We start from the raw sequence: 23063 nt of genomic DNA, 5'->3' as shown, positions 1-23063 counted from the left end.
GTCTGCCTGAGCTTTCCCTGGGCCATCTGACCCCGGGCTCTCCCGCAGTGTGGGTGAGTCACCCTGCTCAGCCGTGGCAGCGCGCCGGTGCTGACAGGGTCCTGATACAGATCTACATCTCTGGACCAGATATCACCACCCTACTAACCAGAATCCCACAATGTCTGTCTGCTATTTCATCCTTCTTCTCCGCTAGATTTCTAAAACTTAATATGGACAAAACAGAATTCATCATCTTTCCCCCATCTCACTCGACTCCCCCAACAGACCTATCAATTAAAGTAAATGGCTGCTCACTCTCCCCAGTCTCACAAGCTTGCTGCCTCTGGGTAATCCTTGACACCGATCTCTCCTTCAAACCACATATCCAAGCCCTTTCCTCTTCCTGCTGACTTGAACTCAAAAATATTTCCCGAATCCATACATTCCTCAACCAAGAATCTGCAAAAACCCTAGTCGATGCCCTCATCATCTCCAGCCTTGACTACTGCAACATCCTGCTCTGTGGCCTCCCCTCTAACACTCTTGCACCCCTCCAATCTATTCTAAACTCTGCTGCCTGACTTATTCACCTGTCCCCTTGCTATTCCCCAGCCTCTCCCCTCTGTCAATCCCTGCACTGGCTCCCCATTACCCAATGGCTCCAGTTCAAAACCGTAACCATGACATACAAAGCCATCCGCAATCTGTGTCCTCCATACATCTGTGCCCTCATCTCCTGGTACTTACTGTACCTGCACACAACCGCCGATCCTCAAAAGGTCTCCTTCTATACTCCCCTCTTATCTCCTCTTCCCACAATCGCATACAAGATTTCTCCCGCGCATCCCCCATACTGTGTCTCTCTTCCCCAACACATCAGACTCTCGCCTACCATGGAAACCTTCAAAAAGAACCTGAAAACCTACCTTTTCCAACAAGCCTACAACCTGCAATAACCACCGGTCGACCAAACCACTGAGCATCCAGCTCTACCCTCGCCTACTATTTTCTCACCCATCCCTTGTAGATTGTGAGCCCTTGCAGGCAGGGTCCTCTCTCCTTATGTACCAGTCGTGACTTCTATTAAGATTGTACTTGTTTTTTATTATGTTTACCCCTCCTCACGTGTAAAGCACCATGGAATAAATTGCGCTATAACAATAAATAATAATAATAAATAAATAATTGTGCTAAAACGGTGTTGGGGTCCCAAAGGATCCATTTGCTAATCAAAATCGTTTTTAAAAAAACTGTGATGCAATGAGGAATCAGAAGACCCATTTCCTCTTAAAAATTGTTAGGCCTAATATAAGGGTTAAGCATGAGGCCCCATTTACTAATCCAAGGCATGTAAGCTATTTTTAGAATTACCCAGTGTCCTTCAGTCCACCCTCACATTCTTTAACTTTCTACTTTCATAGTCAACAAACTGGTTTCAGAATACAATGCATAATTAGCATATCAGCACACCTCAATAGACAAAGATAAACACACACTATCTAATATGGTATATCAACTTACAAGTCACTATTACAGATTTACACAGTATGTTAAATGGTACATCAGCCCGCAAGTCTGTCCTCCTGACCCACCAGAAATAAACACCCAAATCCAAAAGCCAATATACAGATAAAAGTCAATTCTTCTTGGTTGGCAAAAACATAGTCATCTAGGTAATTAAGATATACTCTGGCTTCTTCACATTGCTCCCCCATCTTAATTGGCCAGACATGATAGGATTCCGATCATCCAGTTGCCTCAGAGCATATTCAATGTCCTCCTTATGAAAAAATACTCCACACATAATTGAAGAGTAACAACTGGTATCCATTGGGTCCACGCATGGCTTCCTCCACATTCCATAGTTCCTGGATTAAATCCCATTCAATCTGTTGAAGCTGGTACATCTCCTGTAGTTTCCATTTCTTGTTGAGGTCATATATCCACTCTGGTCCTCTTCCCAAGGCCGAGTTGGTGGGGTTGGACATCGTAGCATCCAAAACCTGCAGTGCATGCCTCATCACTGGTCTGTTGAGTCTGTCTGTATGCCTCCCTTGTTGTGAAGCCCTGGACGGAGTGTGAGAACAACAGCTCCCTGCCACTCCCCCAGTTCCATTGGGCTGAGTGTCCCACTGCTGCAACCAATTGTGGGGAAACGGGGGTCGATGGGTGCCCAAGGTCCTCAAGCCGAAACCACATAGACTAGGGATCGTCCCGTATAATGACCGCTTTCCCGTTAAGGTGGGCATAATGCTACACAGACAACACAGGGTTAGGGTAAAACAGTGTGACAATACTTTATTGAACCAAAACACACAATAGCAAACAGAACAGTCCCAACAATTACCCCCATGATGGTGCACATTACAGGTTCTCACCCTTCCGCTGACTCGCCGGGAAAATGGTAGATGATACGTCAGAGCTCCCAGGGTCACTATTCCACCTGAGATGCACACACAGAGAAGAGGTAACGACAAGCGTAGGGTTGTTTCCTTTAGAATATTAGATCCGTGTCCCTCGTGATGGTGCCATGATGAATTGGCTACATTCCTGTCTCTCGTTGGTTGAGTGTTTTGCAAAATGTCCGACTGGTAGCTCTGTGTGATGAGATCTCTGAGTCTTTTTATACCCGAGGCATGTAAGCTATTTTTAGAATTACTCAGTGTCCTTCAGTCCACCCTCACATTCTTTCCCTCTCTACTTTCAAAGTCAACAAACTGGTTCCAGAATGCAATGCACAATTAGCATATCAGCATATCTCAATAGACAAAGATATACCATATAACATAGTGTGTGTTTATCAACTAAGAAGTCACTATTACAGACTTACACAGTATGTTAAATGGTACATCAGCCCGCAAGTCTGTCCTCCTGACCCACCAGAAATCAACACCCAAATCCAAAAGCCAAAAGTCAATTCTTCTTGGCTCGCAAAAACATAGTCATTTGGGTAATTAAGATATACTCTGGTTTCTTCACAATCCCACTTCGTGTGAACCCAGAGGTACACAGCTGAGCAGTTCAGCAGGAGAGGTGGAGGAGAAAGATGAGAAGGTTATGTTGTAGCTTACCACACAGAAATGAGGCAATGCAACCATGACAAGCACTGCATATTCGGCCACAACTCTGGCTGCGGCCAGCACCAGTCGTGAATGTGTATTTCACAGCAAGGGTTACTTAGCCTAGCCCATTTTGGAGACCGCAAAGGATGACCCAACTCATGATATCTGCCAAATTTGCAAAAAAAATTGGAGAGCTAAACTACTAGACAACAAAAACAAAATTGGAGAACTAAACTACTAAACACCTAGAGTTGGATAACTAAACCACTACACACCAAAAAATGGAAAACTAAACTAATAGACAACAGGCGTTGGAGGAGCCACTACACACCAGGGGATGGAGAACTAAACCACTGCACACCAAGGGATGGTGAATAGTGATGAGTATACTCGTTACTCGAGATTTCCCGAGCATGCTCGGGTGGTCTCCGAGTATTTGGGCATGCTCTGAGATTTAGTTTTTGTCGCCGCAGCTGCATGATTTGCGGCTGCTAGACAGTCTGAATACATGTGAGAATTCCCTAACAAACAGACAATCACTGCATGTATTCAGGCTGTCTAGCAGCCGCAAATCATGCAGATGTGGCGACAAAAACTAAATCTTCGAGCACACCCAAATACTCGGAGACCACCCGAGCATGTTGGGAAAGTCTTGAGTAACGAGTATACTTGCTCATCACTAATGGTGAACTAAAACACTAGATACCAAGGTGTCACTAGACAACAAATCTTGGAATCCCCAAGGCTTGTGGGACAAACTTCTGTATCTAATAGTTCTTCCAATGCTTTTGGCTCCTCCACTTCCTCTAGGGCCTCCACCTGCACCCTCAACCTCTCCCTTAATGAGACGTGTTCCAACAGTGCAATGGCGGTCTCCACTAATCCTGGATGCAGGGAAGGATAACAATGCAAACATTGTGTCGGCCGTACTCACACACATGCCTTGTATTGCTCATGTCCTCAACCTGGTGGTACAGAAATTTCTCTACCACTATCTTGGTGTGGATGAGCTGCTGCAGAAGGCACGGTTCTCACTTCTGATGATCACACCCAGCAGGTCATCGACTTGCATTGCTACAGAGGTCTTTTGGCCTACCAGTTAACCGTTAGATTTGTAATTCCACTCTACACATGTTGCAGTGACTTTTGCAGCAGCAATGAGCACTGATGCAGTATGTCCTTTTGCATAGCCTAGGCCAGCGCAGTAGGGTCGTGGTGCAAATCATGCTTATGGAGTCGGCACAGATGTAGGACCTCTGCACCTGCAGCACCCCAGAGTCCTGGTTGTTGCAGTACTGATGCTCCGCCGCTAAGGGGGGCTATGGTACGTCTGATGGCACTGAAGGAGTTCACCTGACCAGGTATCACAGACACCAATACACTTCACAGTCTGGCCTCCAGGGGGAGCTAAGGGTGCTATGTATTAGGCCACTCCTCACAATCTGGTAAAACTGGGGGTTAGAGAGGAAGTTAGGGAGAAGCAGAGGGTGTGGCAGAGGGTGTTGCAGGGGAAGATTCAGGGGGGTCCCTGTCAGGGGTGGGATCCTGACAGAGGCCTAGCGAACAGAAAGAACGTTACGGGACCGCGCCTGCGCTTCATCGCGGCGGTACCCCAAGAAAGGACAAGAAGCGAGGTTTATTGTGCTGAGTGAGAAACGAGATCAACGCAACAAGGAGAAACACCAGTAGGAGTCGTGCTGTAAGACGAGGCAACATCCTACTGAGGCGCGTAGCCGGTGGCCGGAACGCCGAGGAAGTATTGAGCTCCAGGCCTTATTTCAAACCTACGGCAGTACAGTCAGTTATAGGCAGGCTGTCTCACCCAACATCACCTAAGCAGACACAGGGGGCAACATCTGGAGAGGGGTGACTCTAAAGTCCCGGAAGACCTCCGAGCCTACCCGTCATACGGGTGCGTCCTAGCCATATCATCTGGGGGACGAAACAGAACATCATAATCGAGTTGTGAGGGAACTTCAGAAACAGACACAACAGTTGTGAGGACTATCCCGTAAGCACAGCAGGGAAGGACTACAACACACAAGCGCTAGAAGGTAGGCACAGATTTCCACCTGCAAAGGGAACTCTGGAGGTGCCATCGGACCGGCTGGACTCACGCAGCCCGGTTAACCGTATTCCGGACTGAGGATCCGGAAGCCTTCAGTAAAGAGGTAAAGAGACTGCAACCTGGTGTCCTTGTTATTTACTGCGACCGACACCACACCACAACAGCATCACTCTCCACCTTCATTGGACGACCCTCAGCAGGGTCACGGGCCGGGTCTAGCCACCGTGACAACCCCAGAACCAAGACAGAGAGGCCCGGTACCGGGTACCCCTCGGCCCTGCGGCAGTTTGGGCGCTTCACACCCTTCTCCACAGTTTAGAAATGGCTACTAAGATGGTTAGCACTAGCATCACTATTCTGCTCATCTACATTCTGGAGCACTTTTTGAATTGTCTGCGGAAGGAGGTCGTGGTCCCAGAGTAAGAGGAGGAAGCAGAGGAGGATGCAAAAGGGATAACAATATCTCTAAGCTTTAGACTGTCATCACACAGGTGGGTGCCATGGGAGGGTGGATTATAGTAACTGAGGGGCGCCTGATGGGGAGGTGTGGGTGCATCAGCAGCAAAGCAGTGGGTCACAAGAGGCAGAAACCACTTGCTACAGCTAACCTCTGTGCCCGCTGTTAAAAAGACTTTAATATTCACTGCATGCATCCCACGCCCATAATCCCTCCCACCTCTATGCACTGAAGCTGGCACTGAGAGGTGGGAGGGACTATGGGAGCAGTGAATATTAATTTCTCTTTAATAGTGGGCACGCTGTTAGCCGCAGCCGCTGACTTTCTGCAGTGGCTGGGCAATCAAGTGTGCCTGCTACTAAAGACCATGAATATGCACTGCTCTCCACTCCTATGGGCGTATGGGTCAGTGAATATTGGTTTCTGTTTAAGAGCTGGCACGGTAGCCGCAGACGCTGGCTTAATGCAGTGGCTGGGCGATCTTTTGTGCCCTCTATTAAAGAGAATAATTATTCACTGCTCGCCATGCTCATGGGAGTGGAGAGCAGTGAATATTAATTTCCTTCAGTAGCGGGCCCATGTGATCGCCCAGCCGCTGCAGGAAGCCATCGGCTGCGGTTAGCAGTGTGCCTGCTATTAAAGAGAAATTAATATACACTGCTTCACATGCCCATAGTCCCGGGCATGGGGAGCAGTGGGTATTCCGGCATCTGTCCTCGGTTAGTAAGCAGTGCATGATGTCACTGCTATGCGCGGCTTACAAGCTGAAATTAGCTGCTGACATCAGAACAGGACGCTGGGAGGGAGCACAGGGAATTTAAGTAGACTGGCTTATGGTTTTTTTATGTTTTTCTGATAGTGGTCATGCATACAAGAATGAGGATGGGGGCCATGCATACCAGGATAAGGATGAGAGAGCCATGCATACAAGGATGGGTGTGAGGGGGCCATGCCTTCCAATATAGAGATGATGGGGCCATGCATACCAATATAGAGATGAGGGGGCCATGCATACCAGGATAGGGATGAGGGGTCCATGCGTACCAGGATAGGAATCAGGGTTCCATGCATACTAGGATAGGGATGATGGGGCCATGTATACCTGGATTGGGGACATATATTTACCAGGATGGAGGATATTAGTACAGTATTGACCACATTCTTTTGTTTCAATTTTGTTTCTATTTTCCTCCTCTAAAACCTAGATGTGTCTTATGGTCCGGTGCATCTTATAGTCAGAAAAATACGGGATTTCATGCAATAAAATGCAATTTAAAAAATCATACAATGTGATTTTCTATTTTTTTTATTTTTACGTTCTGTTTCTCACAGTTGAAGGGTACTTATGATAAAAATTACAGCCCTCTCCATTCTTTGTAGGTAGGAAAACTTGCAAAATCAGCAATGTATCAAATACTTATTTTCCCCACTCTAAGCCCAGCAAAGTCACTTCATATATAAATAGATTTGTAAACTTAATTGAAGAAAATAAAAATTGGTGCTAAATTTTAACCCTACCAACATCCTAACAAAATAAAGAGACATTTGAAAAACTATGCTGAATTAATGAAGAAATATGCAAATTTATTTCATTTTTTTACTTATTTTATGTGGTATGATAATTTCCTTTGAAGGTTTAGGCTATGTGCTCACGGTCTGGAATGGTGTGCAGATTTTTCTGCACTGATTTTGGTAAATCCGCAGGTAAACCGCACTGCGGATTTACCGCGAATTACCGCTGATTTACCGCGTTTTTTCCGCGTTTTTTTGTGCAGATTTCACCTGCGGTTTACACCTGTGGATTCCTATTGAGGAGCAGGTATAAACTGCTGCGGAATCCGCACAAAGAATTGACATGCTGCGGAAAAAACACAGCTGCACTTCCGCGCGTTTTTATCTGCTGCATGTGCACTGCGGATTTTGTTTTGCATACGTTTAAATGGTACTGTACAACGCATGGAAAACAGCTGCGGATCCGCAGCGTCAAATCCGCTGCGGATCCGCAGCAAAATCCACAGCGTGTGCACATAGCCTATAGCATCTAAAGTATGAGCATTAAAAGTGTGAAAATTGATCTAATTTTTCAAATGTTGCGTCGAAGTACAATGTGACATGAAAATATATTCACAATCACTGGGATAAGTTTAAGTATTGCAGAGCTATTACCAAATTAGGTGACACATCAGATTTAAAAAATGGGATTTGTTCATTGTCATAAATGGATTTATAGTTGTACATATCAAAGGCTGGGGCCACTAGATCACTCCCTGCACCGCCTGCTGTGAACAGGTAATTGAAGCAATATGATCCCTGATGGTGTAATGTCTCTTTTGCTTGCTTCTCCTGCCCAGGAGCTGTGGTATGATCAGACCATGTCCCTGTATGGTCAGACACAGCTATTACATATTACATAGCAGGGGCACATGAATAAGATTATCTCAGCACAGGAAGTTATTATTATTATAAGATCTATTGATTACAATGAACTTTTGTTTGTGGGAAAACCCCTTTAAATCTAAAATATATTATGTTTATTAATTTCTGTTCTAAATGTACCCACAAACCCTGAGGAGGGCGAGAATAGCTTGGTTGTGTTACCCTGCATATGCCAGAGTGCAAGAAGAGTAGCTATCAAGTGTTGGGGAAAGCTGGTTGGCATGTGGGCTAGTTTGTGACCCAGTGCAGGCATGTCCCCGACCTATCAAAACGATGAGTGGTGGCAGTGAAAAGTGTGCTGTGGATGTGTGAACTGCCTGTGGTTGCGCTTAGCTCATTGTCAGCCTATTGAGATAGATGAGTGCATGAATGTGTGAAGGAAGCTTAGTCCCCCTTTACAGTAGCATATGAGGCATTTGTGTCACAAGCGAGTGTTATTCATAACAAACTGGTAGAAGCGGTAGTGATTGACCACGAAAGTCCAAACTGCAGCAGGGAGGGGTTAAAAATACTTTTATCACTAATAAATAGTGTTGAATCAACTTACCAAAATGTTGTTGAGTTGTTTCACATAGACATCTAGAGGGAGCATGGTGGCAATATAATCCTTCACAAAACTTATTCTGTTACCTTCCAAAACATCATGGTTTTGTGCTGACGTCAATTCAGTTTTTCTAACAGCAAGCTGGAATGTAATACAAAAAATACAAAATAGTGTGATATTTATATGGTATATATATATATATATATATATATACAGTACAGGCCAAACGTTTGGACACACCTTCTTATTTAAAGATTTTTCTGTATTTTCATGACTATGAAACTTGTACATTCACACTGAAGGGATCAAAACTATGAATTAACACATGTGGAATTATATACTTAACAAAAAAGTGTGAAACAACTGAAATTATGTCTTATACTCAAGGTTTTTCAAAGTAGCCACCTTTTGCTTTGATGACTGCTTTGCACACTCTTGGCATTCTGTTGATGAGCTTCAAGAGGTAGTCATCGGGAATGGTTTTCACTTCACAGGTGTGCCCTGTCAGGTTTAATAAGTGGGATTTCTTGCCTTATAAATGGTGTTGTGACCATCAGTTGTGTTGTGCAGAAGTCTGGTGGATACACAGCTGATAGTCCTACTGAATAGACTGTTAGAATTTGTATTATGGCAAGAAAAAAGCAGCTAAGTAAAGAAAAGCGAGTTGCCATCATTACTTTAAGAAATGAAGGTCAGTCAGTCCGAAAAATTGGGAAAACTTTGAAAGTGTCCCCAAGTGCAGTGGCAAAGGAAGGAAGACCAAGAGTCACCTCTGCTTCTGAAGATAAGTTTATCCGAGTCACCAGCCTCAGAAATCGTCGGTTAACAGCAGCTCAGATTAGAGACCAGGTCAATGCCACACAGAGTTCTAGCAGCAGACACATCTCTACAACAATTGTTAAGAGGAGACTTTGTGCAGCAGGCCTTCATGGTAAAATAGCTGCTAGGAAACCACTGCTAAGGACAGGCAACAAGTAGATGAGACTTGTTTGGGCTAAAGAACACAAGGAATGGACATTAGACCAGTGGAAATCTGTGCTTTGGTCTGATGAGTCCAAATTTGAGATCTTTGGTTCCAACCACCGTATGTTTGTGCGACGCAGAAAAGGTGAACGGGTGGACTCTACATGCCTGGTTCCCACCGTGAAGCATGGAGGAGGAGTTGTGATGTGTGGGGGTGCTTTGCTGGTGACACTGTTGGGGATTTATTCAAAATTGAAGGCATACTGAACCAGCATGGCTACCACAGCATCTTGCAGCGGCATGCTATTCCATCCGGTTTGCGTTTAGTTGGACCATCATTTATTTTTCAACAGGACAATGACCCCAAACACACCTCCAGGCTGTGTAAGGGCTATTTGACCAAGAAGGAGAGTGATGGGGCACACCAGATGACCTGGTCTCCACAGTCACCAGACCTGAACCCAATCGAGATGGTTTGGGGTGAGCTGGACCGCAGAGTGAAGGCAAAAGGGCCAACAAGTGCTAAGCATCTCTGGGAACTCCATCACGATTGTTGGAAGACCATTCCCGGTGACTACCTCTTGAAGCTCATCAAGAGAATGCCAAGAGTGTGCAAAGCATTCATCAAAGCAAAAGGTAGCCACTTTGAAGAACCTAGAATATAAGACATAATTTCAGTTGTTTCACACTTTTTTGTTAAGTATGTAATTCCAAATGTGTTAATTCATAGTTTTGATGCCTTCAGTGTGAATGTACAAATTTCATAGTCATGAAAATACAGAAAAATTTTTAAATGAGAAGGTGTGTCCAAACTTTTGGTCTGTACTGTGTGTATATATACACTCACCGGCCACTTTATTAGGTACACCTGTCCAACTTCTTGTTAACACTTAATTTCTAATCAGCCAATCACATGGCGGCAACTCAGTGCATTTAGGCATGTAGACATGGTCAAGACAATCTCCTGCAGTTCAAACCGAGCATCAGTATGGGGAAGAAAGGTGATTTGAGTGCCTTTGAACGTGGCATGGTTGTTGGTGCCAGAAGGGCTGGTCTGAGTATTTCAGAAACTGCTGATCTACTGGGATTTTCACGCACAACCATCTCTAGGGTTTACAGAGAATGGTCCGAAAAAGAAAAAAAATCCAGTGAGCGGCAGTTCTGTGGGCGGAAATGCCTTGTTGATGCCAGAGGTCAGAGGAGAATGGGCAGACTGGTTTGAGCTGATAGAAAGGCAACAGTGACTCAAATCGCCACCCGTTACAACCAAGGTAGGCCTAAGAGCATCTCTGAACGCACAGTGCATCGAACTTTGAGGCAGATGGGCTACAGCAGCAGAAGACCACACCGGGTACGACTCCTTTCAGCTAAGAACAGGAAACTGAGGCTACAATTTGTACAAGCTCATCGAAATTGGACAGTAGAAGATTGGAAAAACGTTGCTTGGTCTGATGAGTCTCGATTTCTGCTGCGACATTCGGATGGTAGGGTCAGAATTTGGCGTAAACAACATGAAAGCATGGATCCATCCTGCCTTGTATGGAGCATCTTTGGGATGTGCAGCTGACAAATCTGCGGCAACTGTGTGATGCCATCATGTCAATATGGACCAAAATCTCTGAGGAATGCTTCCAGCACCTTGTTGAATCTATGCCACGAAGAATTGAGGCAGTTCTGAAGGCAAAAGGGGGTCCAACCCGTTACTAGCATGGTGTACCTAATAAAGTGGCCGGTGAGTGTATATATGTACAGGGTGGGCTATTTATATGGATACACCTAAATAAAATGGGAGTGGTTGGTAATATCAACCTCCTGTCTGTGGCACATTAGTATATGGGAGGGGAAAACTTTTCAAGATGGGTGGTGACCATGGCGGCCATTTTGAAGTCTGCCATTTTGGATCCAACTTTATTTTTTCCAATGAGAAGAGGGTCATGTGACACATCAAACTTATTGAGAATTTCACAAGAAAAACAGTGTGTGCTTGGTTTTAACATAACTTTATTCTTTCGTGAGTTATTTACAAGTTTATGACCACTTATAAAATGTGTTCAAAGTGCTGCCTGTTGTGTTGGATTGTCAATGCAACCCTCTTCTCCCACTCTTGACACACTGATAGCAACACCGCAGAAGAAATGCGAGCACAGGCTTCCAGTATCCATTGTTTCAAATGCTGCACATCTCGTATCTTCACAGCATAGACAACTGCCTTCAGATGACCCCAGCATCTGAAACAATGGACACTGGAAGCCTGTGTGCTTGAGCGCACTTAATTCTATGTGCATGAAATATCATTATTTACATAGGGCGATGTGTGCTGGGGAAATGAATTTTAAGCAATCTTATAAAATATTTCAGCCAACATACAAGCATTTTGCTCATTGCTACGGTTTTCGGCATCCTGCTTAGACTGGTCAGTAATCTACTATTACCAATATGTTGTATTGGCATCATATTGGTTTCTTTGATACTGGTTGGGCTCACACCATGGCAAAGGTCCCTCCACTGGCCTTTGACAGGGAGGGAACATGGCAAAACAGCCTCACCCACCCCAAAATATACTGTTTTGGTATATGCTGGTTTCTCCCCCTTTCCTTTGTATTTTGGTTTCTATCCATTGATGTCATGTTAGGGTGAGCTTTGCAGGATTTATAAGAGTTCTAGTTTATTCCATTTGATGTTGCTACATCAAAGTCATGAAAGTCAGCCTGGAGCCTTCCCTAATTGACTACTAATTTTGACGATGCGGCGAAAAAAAGAAATTGCAACCAGCTGCGTCCTACGCTGGTCGCCGCATCGTCAAAATGACGCATGCGGAAGCATCCGCATACAGCCGCACGACCTGCTTACCTAATGTTAAAGATAGGTACGCAGGCCGCATGCATGCAGGCCGCATGCAGAAGTAGGTGGAGCTAGCGGCGGAGGTGTGGCCGAGGGCGGGGCTTCACGGAGGAAGTCCACAGCCCTCCGCAGCTCCTCAAAACACTAATGTGAAACCTGCCTGATACTGTCAAGAATGGTACCGTGGTTAGAAATTTACCCAGACAAAGAGAAAACTAGTTTGTTATACCTAGTTTTTTTTTTAGAGGTTTGGTTGTGTATGGATTTACATTCTGAAATCGCTTTCAATGTTTAAATATATAGTCAGAGACGAGTCGAATAAAGATCTGGATTTATGTGGAATTGCTTGTCCTTTCAGTTCACCTCCTTTCAACAATTTTAGACTATTGCCGTCATATATGGTTCCAAAAAAGATTAGATCACATTGATCCATCATTTATCATACTCTGAAAAGCATGCACTTAATGATGAGCTGGCTAAATCGTCTCCTTCCGCCAGCTATGCATCCTTTGAGGCTCTCAGTTTATTGAAAAGGCTTGGTCGGGTGACCTTGTAAGCAAAGGCTGACATATAGTCAGCTTTTAGACTTCTTCCAATATCACCGCCATGTTTTAATTCATTAGGGTTTCAATTTGATAATGCATATTATTTTGATAGATGCCTACCTATGGGTTTTCTCTTTCGTTTTTTTATGCTAAAGTATTTGCATCTTTTATTCATTGGGCAGTGGAGACAATATTTTGTTTGTTGGAATATTTGATTGTTTGGGAAAGTTGAATAAATTTATAAAAATAACAGGTTATTTTGGCATCCTGCTTGCAGATGGGAAGACACTACTTCCTTCTCATTGTCTTGAATTTGTGGGAATTGCAATTGATACTTTGGAAATGGAATGTTGCATACCCCCAGATAAATTATTAAGAATTAGATCAGTTATAATGGTGACTCTATCAAAAGAAAAGATGTCCTTAAGGGAGTTATTGGGGCTCCTTAATTTTACATCTAGGGTAATTCCCACAGGAATATTCTTTTCTAGAAGGCTTTATATGGCAATAAAAGGCTGTGTGTCACGTCCGTACCCTTGCTACAATGCCGAAAATTTGTATCTCAAATATCTGACCTATGCAAACCCCAATATTCATAACTTCCCATGGGTGCCTAAACAAATATCTGCAGGAGTAAAGTTCCTTCTAATGGTTTTAGGTTCCCTGCTTCTTTTTCTCTCCAATCTATAAATCTCAGTTTACCTACAATAGATATCATGCTTGGCCCTGCAGGAGTCCTCTGCTTCAAAGGGTGTTTTAATTAGTTTCCTCATCTCTCTGCCATACGTAATTTCCTCAGTTCCCATATGATAAACTGTGTAATTCTACTTTAGGAGTGTAAGCTCTTGTTCCTTTAGATAGATTCTGTGTGAGAGAGGAGGGGAGTGAATGGCCCCTCACTTAAGCTGTTTTATGGATCTTAGTATTTTCTATAACAATGGACATTGTCTTTGGCAATGGGATTTTGTTGTGGCAGAGGCTATTATTTGGTTTACGAGCTCAGTATGTTCATTAGGGTATGATGCTTATTATGAAGGGGAATGGTCAGCTGAATGCTGGTCTCATTCTTGGGTTATAAAAGTTTGAAAACAAACATTGTTTGAATTGAACTTTCCCAGTTTTGATATCATTATTACTAGACTATCACAATTTCCAGAATAGGAGAATTTTATTACACTCGAACAATAGGGGTTTCATTTTTGAGGTTGTCTTCTATGTCTATTGAGGTAATAAAACTAATTAGGCAATTGGTACTCTATTGCAAGAAGCAAATCATTTGATTGAATGCCAAATTTTTTTGAAAATTATGAGAATAAGATAGCTGACACTGTCTTATTGCCAGTGAAAGGAATTCCGGGATTTGGACTCAAGAGTGGAGAAGGAAAGCAAATCATGCTGAGATCATTTATGGAACCTGATAATAAATTGATGCAAAATAATATGAGTTCATTAGCTCTAGAAACATGGATCACTTACTCGGTTGCATGGGAGGCTTGGACTCAAATATGTGAAAATTTGAATACTACATATCTGCAAGGCAATGTGAATATACAATGGGTACAGAAAGTATTCAGACACCTTTAAATTTTTCACTCTTTGTTTTATTGCAGGCCCTTGGTGCATTCAAAAAAGTTCATTATTTTATCATTAATGTACACTCTGTGTTAGGGTTGGTGGATTGCGCTAAATAAATGTAATAGAGAAGAACAATCGCAACCTGGGGTCCACCGTGCAGTAAAACTGCAGCTAGTGTGAACAATGACGGACCACACAGCGAGTGATTGCTTGCACACACTGAGTTAAATGCCACTCAGTGAACAGCACATGGAGCTGTGTCACTCGCACACAGTAACGGAATATATGCACTGCTATAGAGCTGTGTCACTCGCTCACAGTAATGGAATAGATGCTCTGCAATAGAGCTGTGTCACTCACATACAGTAACAGAATAGATGCTCTGCTATAGAGCTGTGTCACTTGCACACAGTAACGGAATAGATGCTCTGCTTTAGAGCTGTGTCACTCGCACACAGAAACGGAAAAGGAATGACACCAGATATGATCCCTGTTACCCTCACAGGGGAGCAAAGCCTGCTCATGGGGTAAGAAGCAAACAGTGGACACACAGTCAGCAAAAGCACTCAACCAACTCCTCTCTAGAGATGCCGGAATTCTAATGGCTAGATGCCAGCCCTGAATTCATTCAGACAATCTTCTCTCCGGAGAACCGGAATTCTAATGGCTTACCTCCGACCCTGAGCACATGCTGTTAAAGACCACACTGTTGCAAAGTCCCATACACACTTAAAAAGATTGATACTAGAGCGCCTGCGTGCACCTCTGAGACTCTTTTATATGTCCAGCTCATGTCCAGTCGGACAGGACCTTGCTCGCGGACCAATTTGGAGCTGCCACATCACCAGAGCAGCTGACGACCGACCACCAATGAGACGTCGCCACATCACGAGCATGCTCAGTAGAGTGATCTCTGGACGTAGTCACCAGATTGTTCACTCGTTGCTGCTTACCACTGGTTACCATAAGCTTGGCTGAAGAGCCAGCAGTAATCAGACGACAGCACAAGCCTGAGCAAGATGCTGAGACCGACGTCTATGCTCAGCAGCACCCGCAGCGACCAAAGCTGAATGGGAGACCACTGATGCAGGAAAGGCTTGGGATCTACCCTGTTCAGCAGGAGAATCCTGGTGCCTAACACTCTGCGTCCCATCTCGACTGAAAAAAACAGAAATGTAGACATTTTTGCAAATTAAAAAAAAAGAAAAACTGAAATATCACATGGTCTTAAGTATTCAGACCCTTTGCTCAGTATTGAGTAGAAACACCCTTTTTAACTAGTACAGCCATGAGTCTTCTTGGGAATGATGCAACCAGTTTTTCACACCTGGATATGAGGATCCTCTGCCATTATTCCTTGCAGATCCTTTTCAGTTCCATCAGGTTGGATGGTGAATGTTGGTGGACAGCCATTTTCAGGTCTCTCCAGAGATGCTCAATTGGGTTTAGGTCAGGGCTCTGGCTTGGTCAGTCTATAATGGTCAAGAGTTGTTCTGAAGCCACTCCTTTGTTATTGTAACTGTGTGCTTAGGGTCATTGTCTTGTTGGAAGGTGAACATTCGGCCAAGTCTGAGGTCCAGAGCACTCTGGAAGATATCTCGGTATTTGACCGCATTCATGTTTTCTTCAATTGCAACCAGTCATCCTGTCCCTGCAGCTGAAAAACACCCCCATAGCATGATGCTGCTACCACCATGTTTCACTGTTGGGATTGTATTGGGCAGGTGATGAGCAGTGCCTGGATTTCTCCACACATATTGCTTAGAATTATCACCACAAAGTTCTATCTTCATCTCATCAGACCACAGAATCTTATTTCACATAGTCTGGGAGTTTATCATCTGTTTTTTAGCAAACTCTATGTGGGCTTTCATATGTCTTGCACTGAGGAGAGGCTTCCGTCGGACCACTCGGCCATAAAGGCTCGACTGGTGGAGGGCTGCAGTGATAGTTGACTTTGTGGAACTTTCTCCAATCTCCCTACTACATCTGTGGAGCTCAGCCACAGTGATCTTGGGTTCTTCTTTACCTCTCTCATCAAGGCTCTTCTCCCATGATTGCTTAGTTTGGCTGGACAGCCAGGTTTAGGAATACTTCTGGTGGTCCTAAACTTCTTCCATATAAGGATTATGGAGGCCACTGTGCTCTTAGGAACTTTGAGTACTGTATTTTGTAGCCTTGGCCAGATGTGTGCCTTGCCCCAATTCTGTCTTTGAGCTCCTTGGCCAATTCATTTAACCTCATGATTCTCATTTAGTCTGACATGCACTGTGAGCTTTGAGGTCTTATATAGACAGGTGTGTGCCTTTCCAAATCAAGTTTTATCAGGTTAATGAAACACAGCTGGACTCCAGTGAAGGAGTAGAACTATCTCAAGGATGATCACAAGGAAATGGACAGCATGTGACTTAAATATGAGTGTCTGAGCAAAGGGTCTGAATACTTATGAACATGTGACATTTCAGTTTTTCTTTTTTAATACATTTGCAAAAATGTCTACATTTCTGTTTTTTTTTTAGTCAAGACGCAGAGTGTACATTAATGAGAATAATATGAAGATTTTTTCAATTTACCAAATGGCTGCAATGAAACAGAGTAAAAAATATAAAGGGGTCTGAATACTTTCCGTACCCACTGTAGCAATATTGTTTATTTATTCTCTAATGAAAAAGGAATTGGGTTATTCCTCCATGTTAAAGGTGATCGCAGGTGTGCAATTTTTTCTAAAAATGTTTGGTTTTCAGTCCTTCTCAAGTTGTTTTGCAGTAAAATAAATGATCAAAGGTTATTGTAGGAATGTTCTAGTCCAAGAAAAAAGAAGGCCCATATCATTGGATTTGTTGTATGAATTATGCTCTTCCCCCACTAAAGTCTATCTTGGTATGAGTCACAGTTGTTCAAAACGGATTTTGTTAAGACATTTTTTGCAGTTTTAAGATTAGGTGAAAGCTAAAGGTTGGAAGGATCCTTTGTTATTGGAGGACATGTTACTGAAATCAGAGTATATTAGTATTTTTATAAAAAGGTCCAAAACAGATCTATCAGGAAAAAGTACCATAAATGGATTACAATTAATAAATGTCAGTTCAGACTTATGTCTGGTAGAAACAACTAGGAAGTGGCTTTTAGTTAGGTCTAAGGTCGAAGGTGCCTTTCTGCTGCATCAAGATGTCTAGACCACTTAAATTTAGGGTCTTTGAAAAACTGTACTCATTCCTTTTTGGATAAGAGCAACTACCGAAACAGAATGAAGGGGTTAAGAGAAAGATGTAATTATGAAATTTGGGATGTTGGGATTCTGAAATTTATAAAATATATATCAAGCCGAATTTATAATTACAGTTTAACTATCAATTTTCTTGTAGGCAAGAAGCTAATTTTCTGGACATTAGGACATTCTTTCCTATTTTGGGCCCAGAAGAGGGCTTCTGTAAGAAGTTATGCAGAGAATCTGTCTGACACCAGTTTGTAAGTTAATTTGGTTTGGTATCAAGGGTCTTAGATAAACAGGTGTTGTTCAAGAGTTCAGCGAATTAAAGAATTATTGGCCTATCTATTCTTTAGGCAAAGTAAAAACTTGAGATCTATTGAAGGAAACAAAGAATGACATTTTGCTAATTAAATGTTGGTTACCCAAAACAGTTGTAATTTTTTTCAAGATAATTGCTAGATTGCCTTGGCATGTTAAAAAGTTGGTGTTACGCTCACGCCCTGACTGATGAGCGTGAGCCAAGGGGGTTTGTGACCCCACTGTGCCATGAACCAAACTACCCTGTAAGGGGAGTGACTATGACAGCTGCCTTGGTCTTCGCTGGAGCCTCTGATGGTGAGGTCAGACTTGGCAGGCAGCTGCCAGGTGCTACTCCAGGGTGGTGTCTGGCTGTGACTGCTGATCCCAGTTGGAGAACAGGAACACAAGTACAGGTTCAGGCATCAGGCAGGACTGGCAGAAGAGCACGGCTGAAACTCAGACGAGTAGGCTGGCATGGCTGAGACACAGGGCTGGCAGAGACACAGGGCTGGCAGGTACAGCAGAGACACAGGGCTGGCAGGTACGGCAGAGACACAGGGCTGGCAGGTATGGCAGAGACACAGGGCTGGCAGGTACGGCAGAGACACAGGGCTGGCAGGTACAGCAGAGACACAGGGCTGGCAGGTACGGCAGAGACACAGGGCTAGCAGGTACGGCAGAGACACAGGGCTGGCAGGTATGGCAGAGACACAGGGCAGGCTGGTGTTGTGTATGAAGGAACAGGTTGAGACCTGTTCACACAGGAGGTGCAGGTAAGGAAACAGGCCGAAAGGAAAGGAGTATGAAGGAACAGGTTGGGACCTGTTCACTCAGGAAGAGAACCGCAAGGCTGCGGATAGGAGCGGTAGAGCAGCAAGAGACAGAGCAGAAACAGAAGCTAGGCAGAGCGGAACCGCAAGGAATGTGGAGAGGAGCTGCAGTTAGATTTCTGCAGAAGCTAAGCAGAGCAGAACTGCAAGGAATGCAGAGGGGAGCTGCAGCAAGAGATTTCTGCAGCAGCAGGAGCGGAGCAGAGTAGAATGGAGCAGAACCGCAGGAGTGCGGAGCAGAGGCAAAGCCACAGAGAGACAAGGGTAGAACCACAAAGTGCAGAGCCAAGAGCAGAGTGAAGGCACAGAGTGCAGAGCCAAGAGCCTAGAGCAGAGTGAAGTCACAGAGTGCAGAGCCAAGAACAGAGTGAAGGCACAGAGTGCAGAGCCAGGAGCCTAGAGCAGAGTGAAGGCACAGAGTGCAGAGCCAAAAGCCAAGAGCAAAGCAAAGGCACAGAGTGCAGAGACAAGAGCAGAGCAAGCCCCAGAGTGCAGAGCAAAGTCACAGGTAGCAGAGTAAGAAGCAAAGCAAGGTCACAGAGTGCAGAGCCAAGAGCAGAGCAGAGAGGCACTGCAGGGAAAGAAACCACAGACAAGGAGACAGAGATTGGACAAAGTTCAGACAAGGTAATGGAACAAGACAAGGTTTAAGAACAAAGACACAGGGACCAGGATATACAGCCTCCTGGAGGGCAGACAAACAAGATACAAGGCAAAGCAAGGAGAACAGCCTTCAGAGAAGGCAAGACACAGAGCAAGGCCTGGCAGCTCAGAAGCTAAACACAAACTGAGCTAACACATTGCACAGGCCCAGTCCACTGGGTGGAGCTGCACTAAATACTGGAGGCCTCTTGGTAATTGGTCAGGAACAGATTAGACAGGTACACCTGATTCCTATAAGAACCAGAGAGTTCAGGCGTCGCCCCCCTATGTACACAGCCAGGAAGCATGCAGAGAGCAGAGGCACAGAATATGGAGATGGCAAGAAACAGTAACCACAACATGACCTGAGGCAGTGGGTAAGATAGTGTGAGAGATGAGAGGCCATGCAGTGATGCCAGCAGAGTTGTTACAGTTGGCCTTTTTGGAAAAAAATAGGAAAAGAGCGAACAGATAGTTAGAAAGTTTTCTAGAGTTACAGGTTGTTTCTCCTATTGGCATCGGGATTTGGAGGATTCGCGGGGAGGCTTTACAGAGTAGATTTAGTCCACATTTCTGATGTAGGCATTGATCTTTTTAATGTCGGAATTCAAAATATGGTTGAGAAAGTGCTGCGGTGTTTGGGAGTGCCAAGTAGCTGGCTAGATAGCTTGTAGGTTAGTCACCCTAATTGAGTTAGGGCCGACATAGTAAATTTTGAATTTTTTGATTAATTAAATGTAGTTTATTTATTATTAATATTGAAACTAAACTAATTATTTTATTGATGTTACCTTTAAGAAACATTGTGACGATATTTATCCATATAAGCTTGCTTGTGTTGTTTATAGTTTATTCGGTTTATGGTTTGGTGAGGCTTGTGTTACCATCGTAATGCCCACCTATATTTTCATGATATGCGTTTTGAAGTGTCCATTTCATACTTACATTAAATCGTAATTCCATACAGCCAGGAACGCTTTGGCTAATATATTTAATAACTAGGTTTTTATCACCTGTGGGATCAATGATCAAATAATCTGCAAAAAAAATAACAGAAGAATTGTTTTACTGCCTGTGCAAAGCTGCTTACACCATTTATATCTTTATTTGTACTGGTTGCCATAAAACTGACTCTATGAAATAAATTTACCAGAAATGGAGTGGTTGAACATGTAATTCATGAATGCAATCACAGTCAGTTACTTGCCTCACCTTGTACAAAAATTCTGTTTTCTGCCATAGCCCTATGTTTAAATCCCCTTTTCAAGGCAGAATGGCTAGTTGGCACTCCTTTCTGGCACATGGGGTTAAAGACCTGCATACTAACAATGACTACATAATTGGGAAGGGTCCGCTGAAGGTCCGGGCTGCTCTCATTCTGCCTCTACTTGTACTAGTTTTCTAATTTAAGGATAGATGTTCTAGTATCAGGACCTTGAGCAGAGGTGACCTCCAACTGATGCTATAAGGGTCACATACTATCTGACAGTTATTGTAGTGCTTTGTGAGCTTGATTTTTGTCCTCCAATGACTTTACGTACCCTTCCAATTTTCATTCATATTGACAACCGTTTGGCGAGCAATACTGCAAAGCTAAAAAAAATCAATATATTAGTGAAGAAAATATGGTTCGATGGAGAGCTAAAATGAAATGGAAAAAATATTTCAGTACATAGTGTATAAAACATTTGACCTGATTCTAATGTACATTTGAAGGATAGTTGTCTATTTATAGCCATGGACAGTGGATATACACCATTTTTTTCAATTTTGCTGTACCCTTTTGCTGCATACTTCATTGCTGTGAATTCCATACAATAAATACTCAACTTAAATATTGGTTATTTTAGAAAGGGGTCTGAGGTTTGAAAATCACTTTGTAATGTACCTTTCACACTTAGGACCTCATTGATGGCAGCTAAAGGAGAAGTACTTTCACATATAGTGTACATAGAGTGCAGCTCTATGAAGTCTATGATATAGTCATATGGTACTTTATTAATATAATGAGTATTTGGAGAATACAGAGATGTTCCTATAGTCACTGTCAATGAGATCACTCCTGACAAACCTAAAGTGTTCAATTTTTTTCAACCTAATGTTTTAGCTGACACTAGAAATTGTTTGATTCTTCAGTGACACCTCCATAGGAGAGGAAAAAAACAACTTTTCGTAGTTTTCATCAATGTCAATGGAGTGCTTATGAACATTGGATCTTTCAGAGGGAGAAACCCCTTCCCTAAAGGTACCTTCACACGAAACGACATTATAACGATATCGCTAGCAATCCGTGACGTTGCAGCGTCCTCGCTAGCGATATCGTTTCGTTTGACACGCAGCAGCGATCAGGATCCTGCTGTGATGTCGCTGGTCGCTGAATAAAGTCCAGAACTTTATTTGGTCGTCCGATCGCTGTGTATCGTTGTGTTTGAAAGCAAAAGCAACGATACCAGCGATATTTTACACTGGTAACCAGGGTAAACATCGGGTTACTAAGCGCAGGGCCGCGCTTAGTTACCCGATGTTTACCCTGGTTACTAGCGTAAAATGTAAAAAAAACAAACAGCACATACTCACATTGCGTCCCCTGCAGTCTGCTTCCTCCTCTGACTCAGCGCCGCAAAGTGAAAGTGAAAGCAGCACAGCGGTGACGTCACCGCTCTGCTCTCACTGTACGGCGCTCAGTCAGTCAGGAAGTGGACGCAGGGGGACGTGAATGTAAGTATGTGCTGTTTGTTTTTTTTAGATTTTACGCTGGCTCTCCAGCGACCAAACAGCGACGCTGCAGCGATCGACATCGTTGTCGCTATCGCTGCAGCGTCGCTTCGTGTGAAGGTACCTTTAGCCAATTTCTTCTATGTGTAAAGATTGGGGCACTGAAATGGGGTAACTGATGTGGGACCCCTTCTATTATAATTGCAGGGTTTGACATAATGTGCAGTATGTGCTCCAGATGTGCATACTGTACATTTACAAGATATTGCACTAAGGTACAGTAGATGATGAAAGAGTCAAAAACAGTACTTTGTGTATGGACACTAGAATAAGTGAATGTTTAAAGTCATGTTACATATTTAAAAGTAATTTTAGACCCAGCCTTCTTTTTGTATTACTTTAATAATACATCTCTATAAGGGCTGGATCCTAATTTTTCCAATATAGAGTTCTATACTCCTTCATCAAGCTACACGGTCAAATTAACAACTGCAAGATGAATATACAGTAGCTACCTCTAGAGACAGTTTAGCAAAATAGCAGCTTTTTTTGGCAGTAGGTACCTTACCTATCCGCATTGTACGGCTGTAGTCCTAGTGAATTTTATCATTAAATTATTTATATGCAGTGCATTTAGAAAACAATGATTCTATAGGGAGTGGACCAATGGCATTGTGAGAAGGATATATAGAAACATTTAGTTTACCTTTAATTTTAATAGTCTTCTAACTTTCGCCGTATCCATATCAAGGTCTTCTAATCTTTAATAAAATGTATAGATGAAAAGATCAAAATAACACAAAATAGCTAATGGAGACCATATTCCATATTCTTATAAATACAATCTACAAATCACAACAGGATTTAACATCTCAAACTATCTATATGTCCA

At 43.4% G+C, this 23063-nt stretch overlaps 1 protein-coding gene across 1 annotated transcript in view; it reads right to left on the bottom strand.

The window, feature by feature from the left end:
* The window catches only part of LOC143769022 (uncharacterized), a 103676-nt gene that overhangs the window by 29467 nt on the left and 51146 nt on the right, over window positions 1-23063 (bottom strand). Inside the window, exons 6-9 of the mRNA XM_077257624.1 lie at window positions 22878-22932; window positions 20998-21049; window positions 20402-20493; window positions 8553-8690 (exon numbers count right to left, since the gene is read on the bottom strand). Of these exons, the coding sequence (XP_077113739.1) occupies window positions 8553-8690; window positions 20402-20493; window positions 20998-21049; window positions 22878-22932 (337 nt within the window). The remainder of the gene's footprint in view (window positions 1-8552; window positions 8691-20401; window positions 20494-20997; window positions 21050-22877; window positions 22933-23063) is intronic.

This window comes from Ranitomeya variabilis, chromosome 4 (genome assembly GCF_051348905.1).
Source record: "Ranitomeya variabilis isolate aRanVar5 chromosome 4, aRanVar5.hap1, whole genome shotgun sequence".
Taxonomy (NCBI): Eukaryota; Metazoa; Chordata; class Amphibia; order Anura; family Dendrobatidae; genus Ranitomeya; species Ranitomeya variabilis.
Note: the sequence above shows the minus strand (reverse complement) of the source record. Positions and strands in the feature narration are given on the sequence as shown.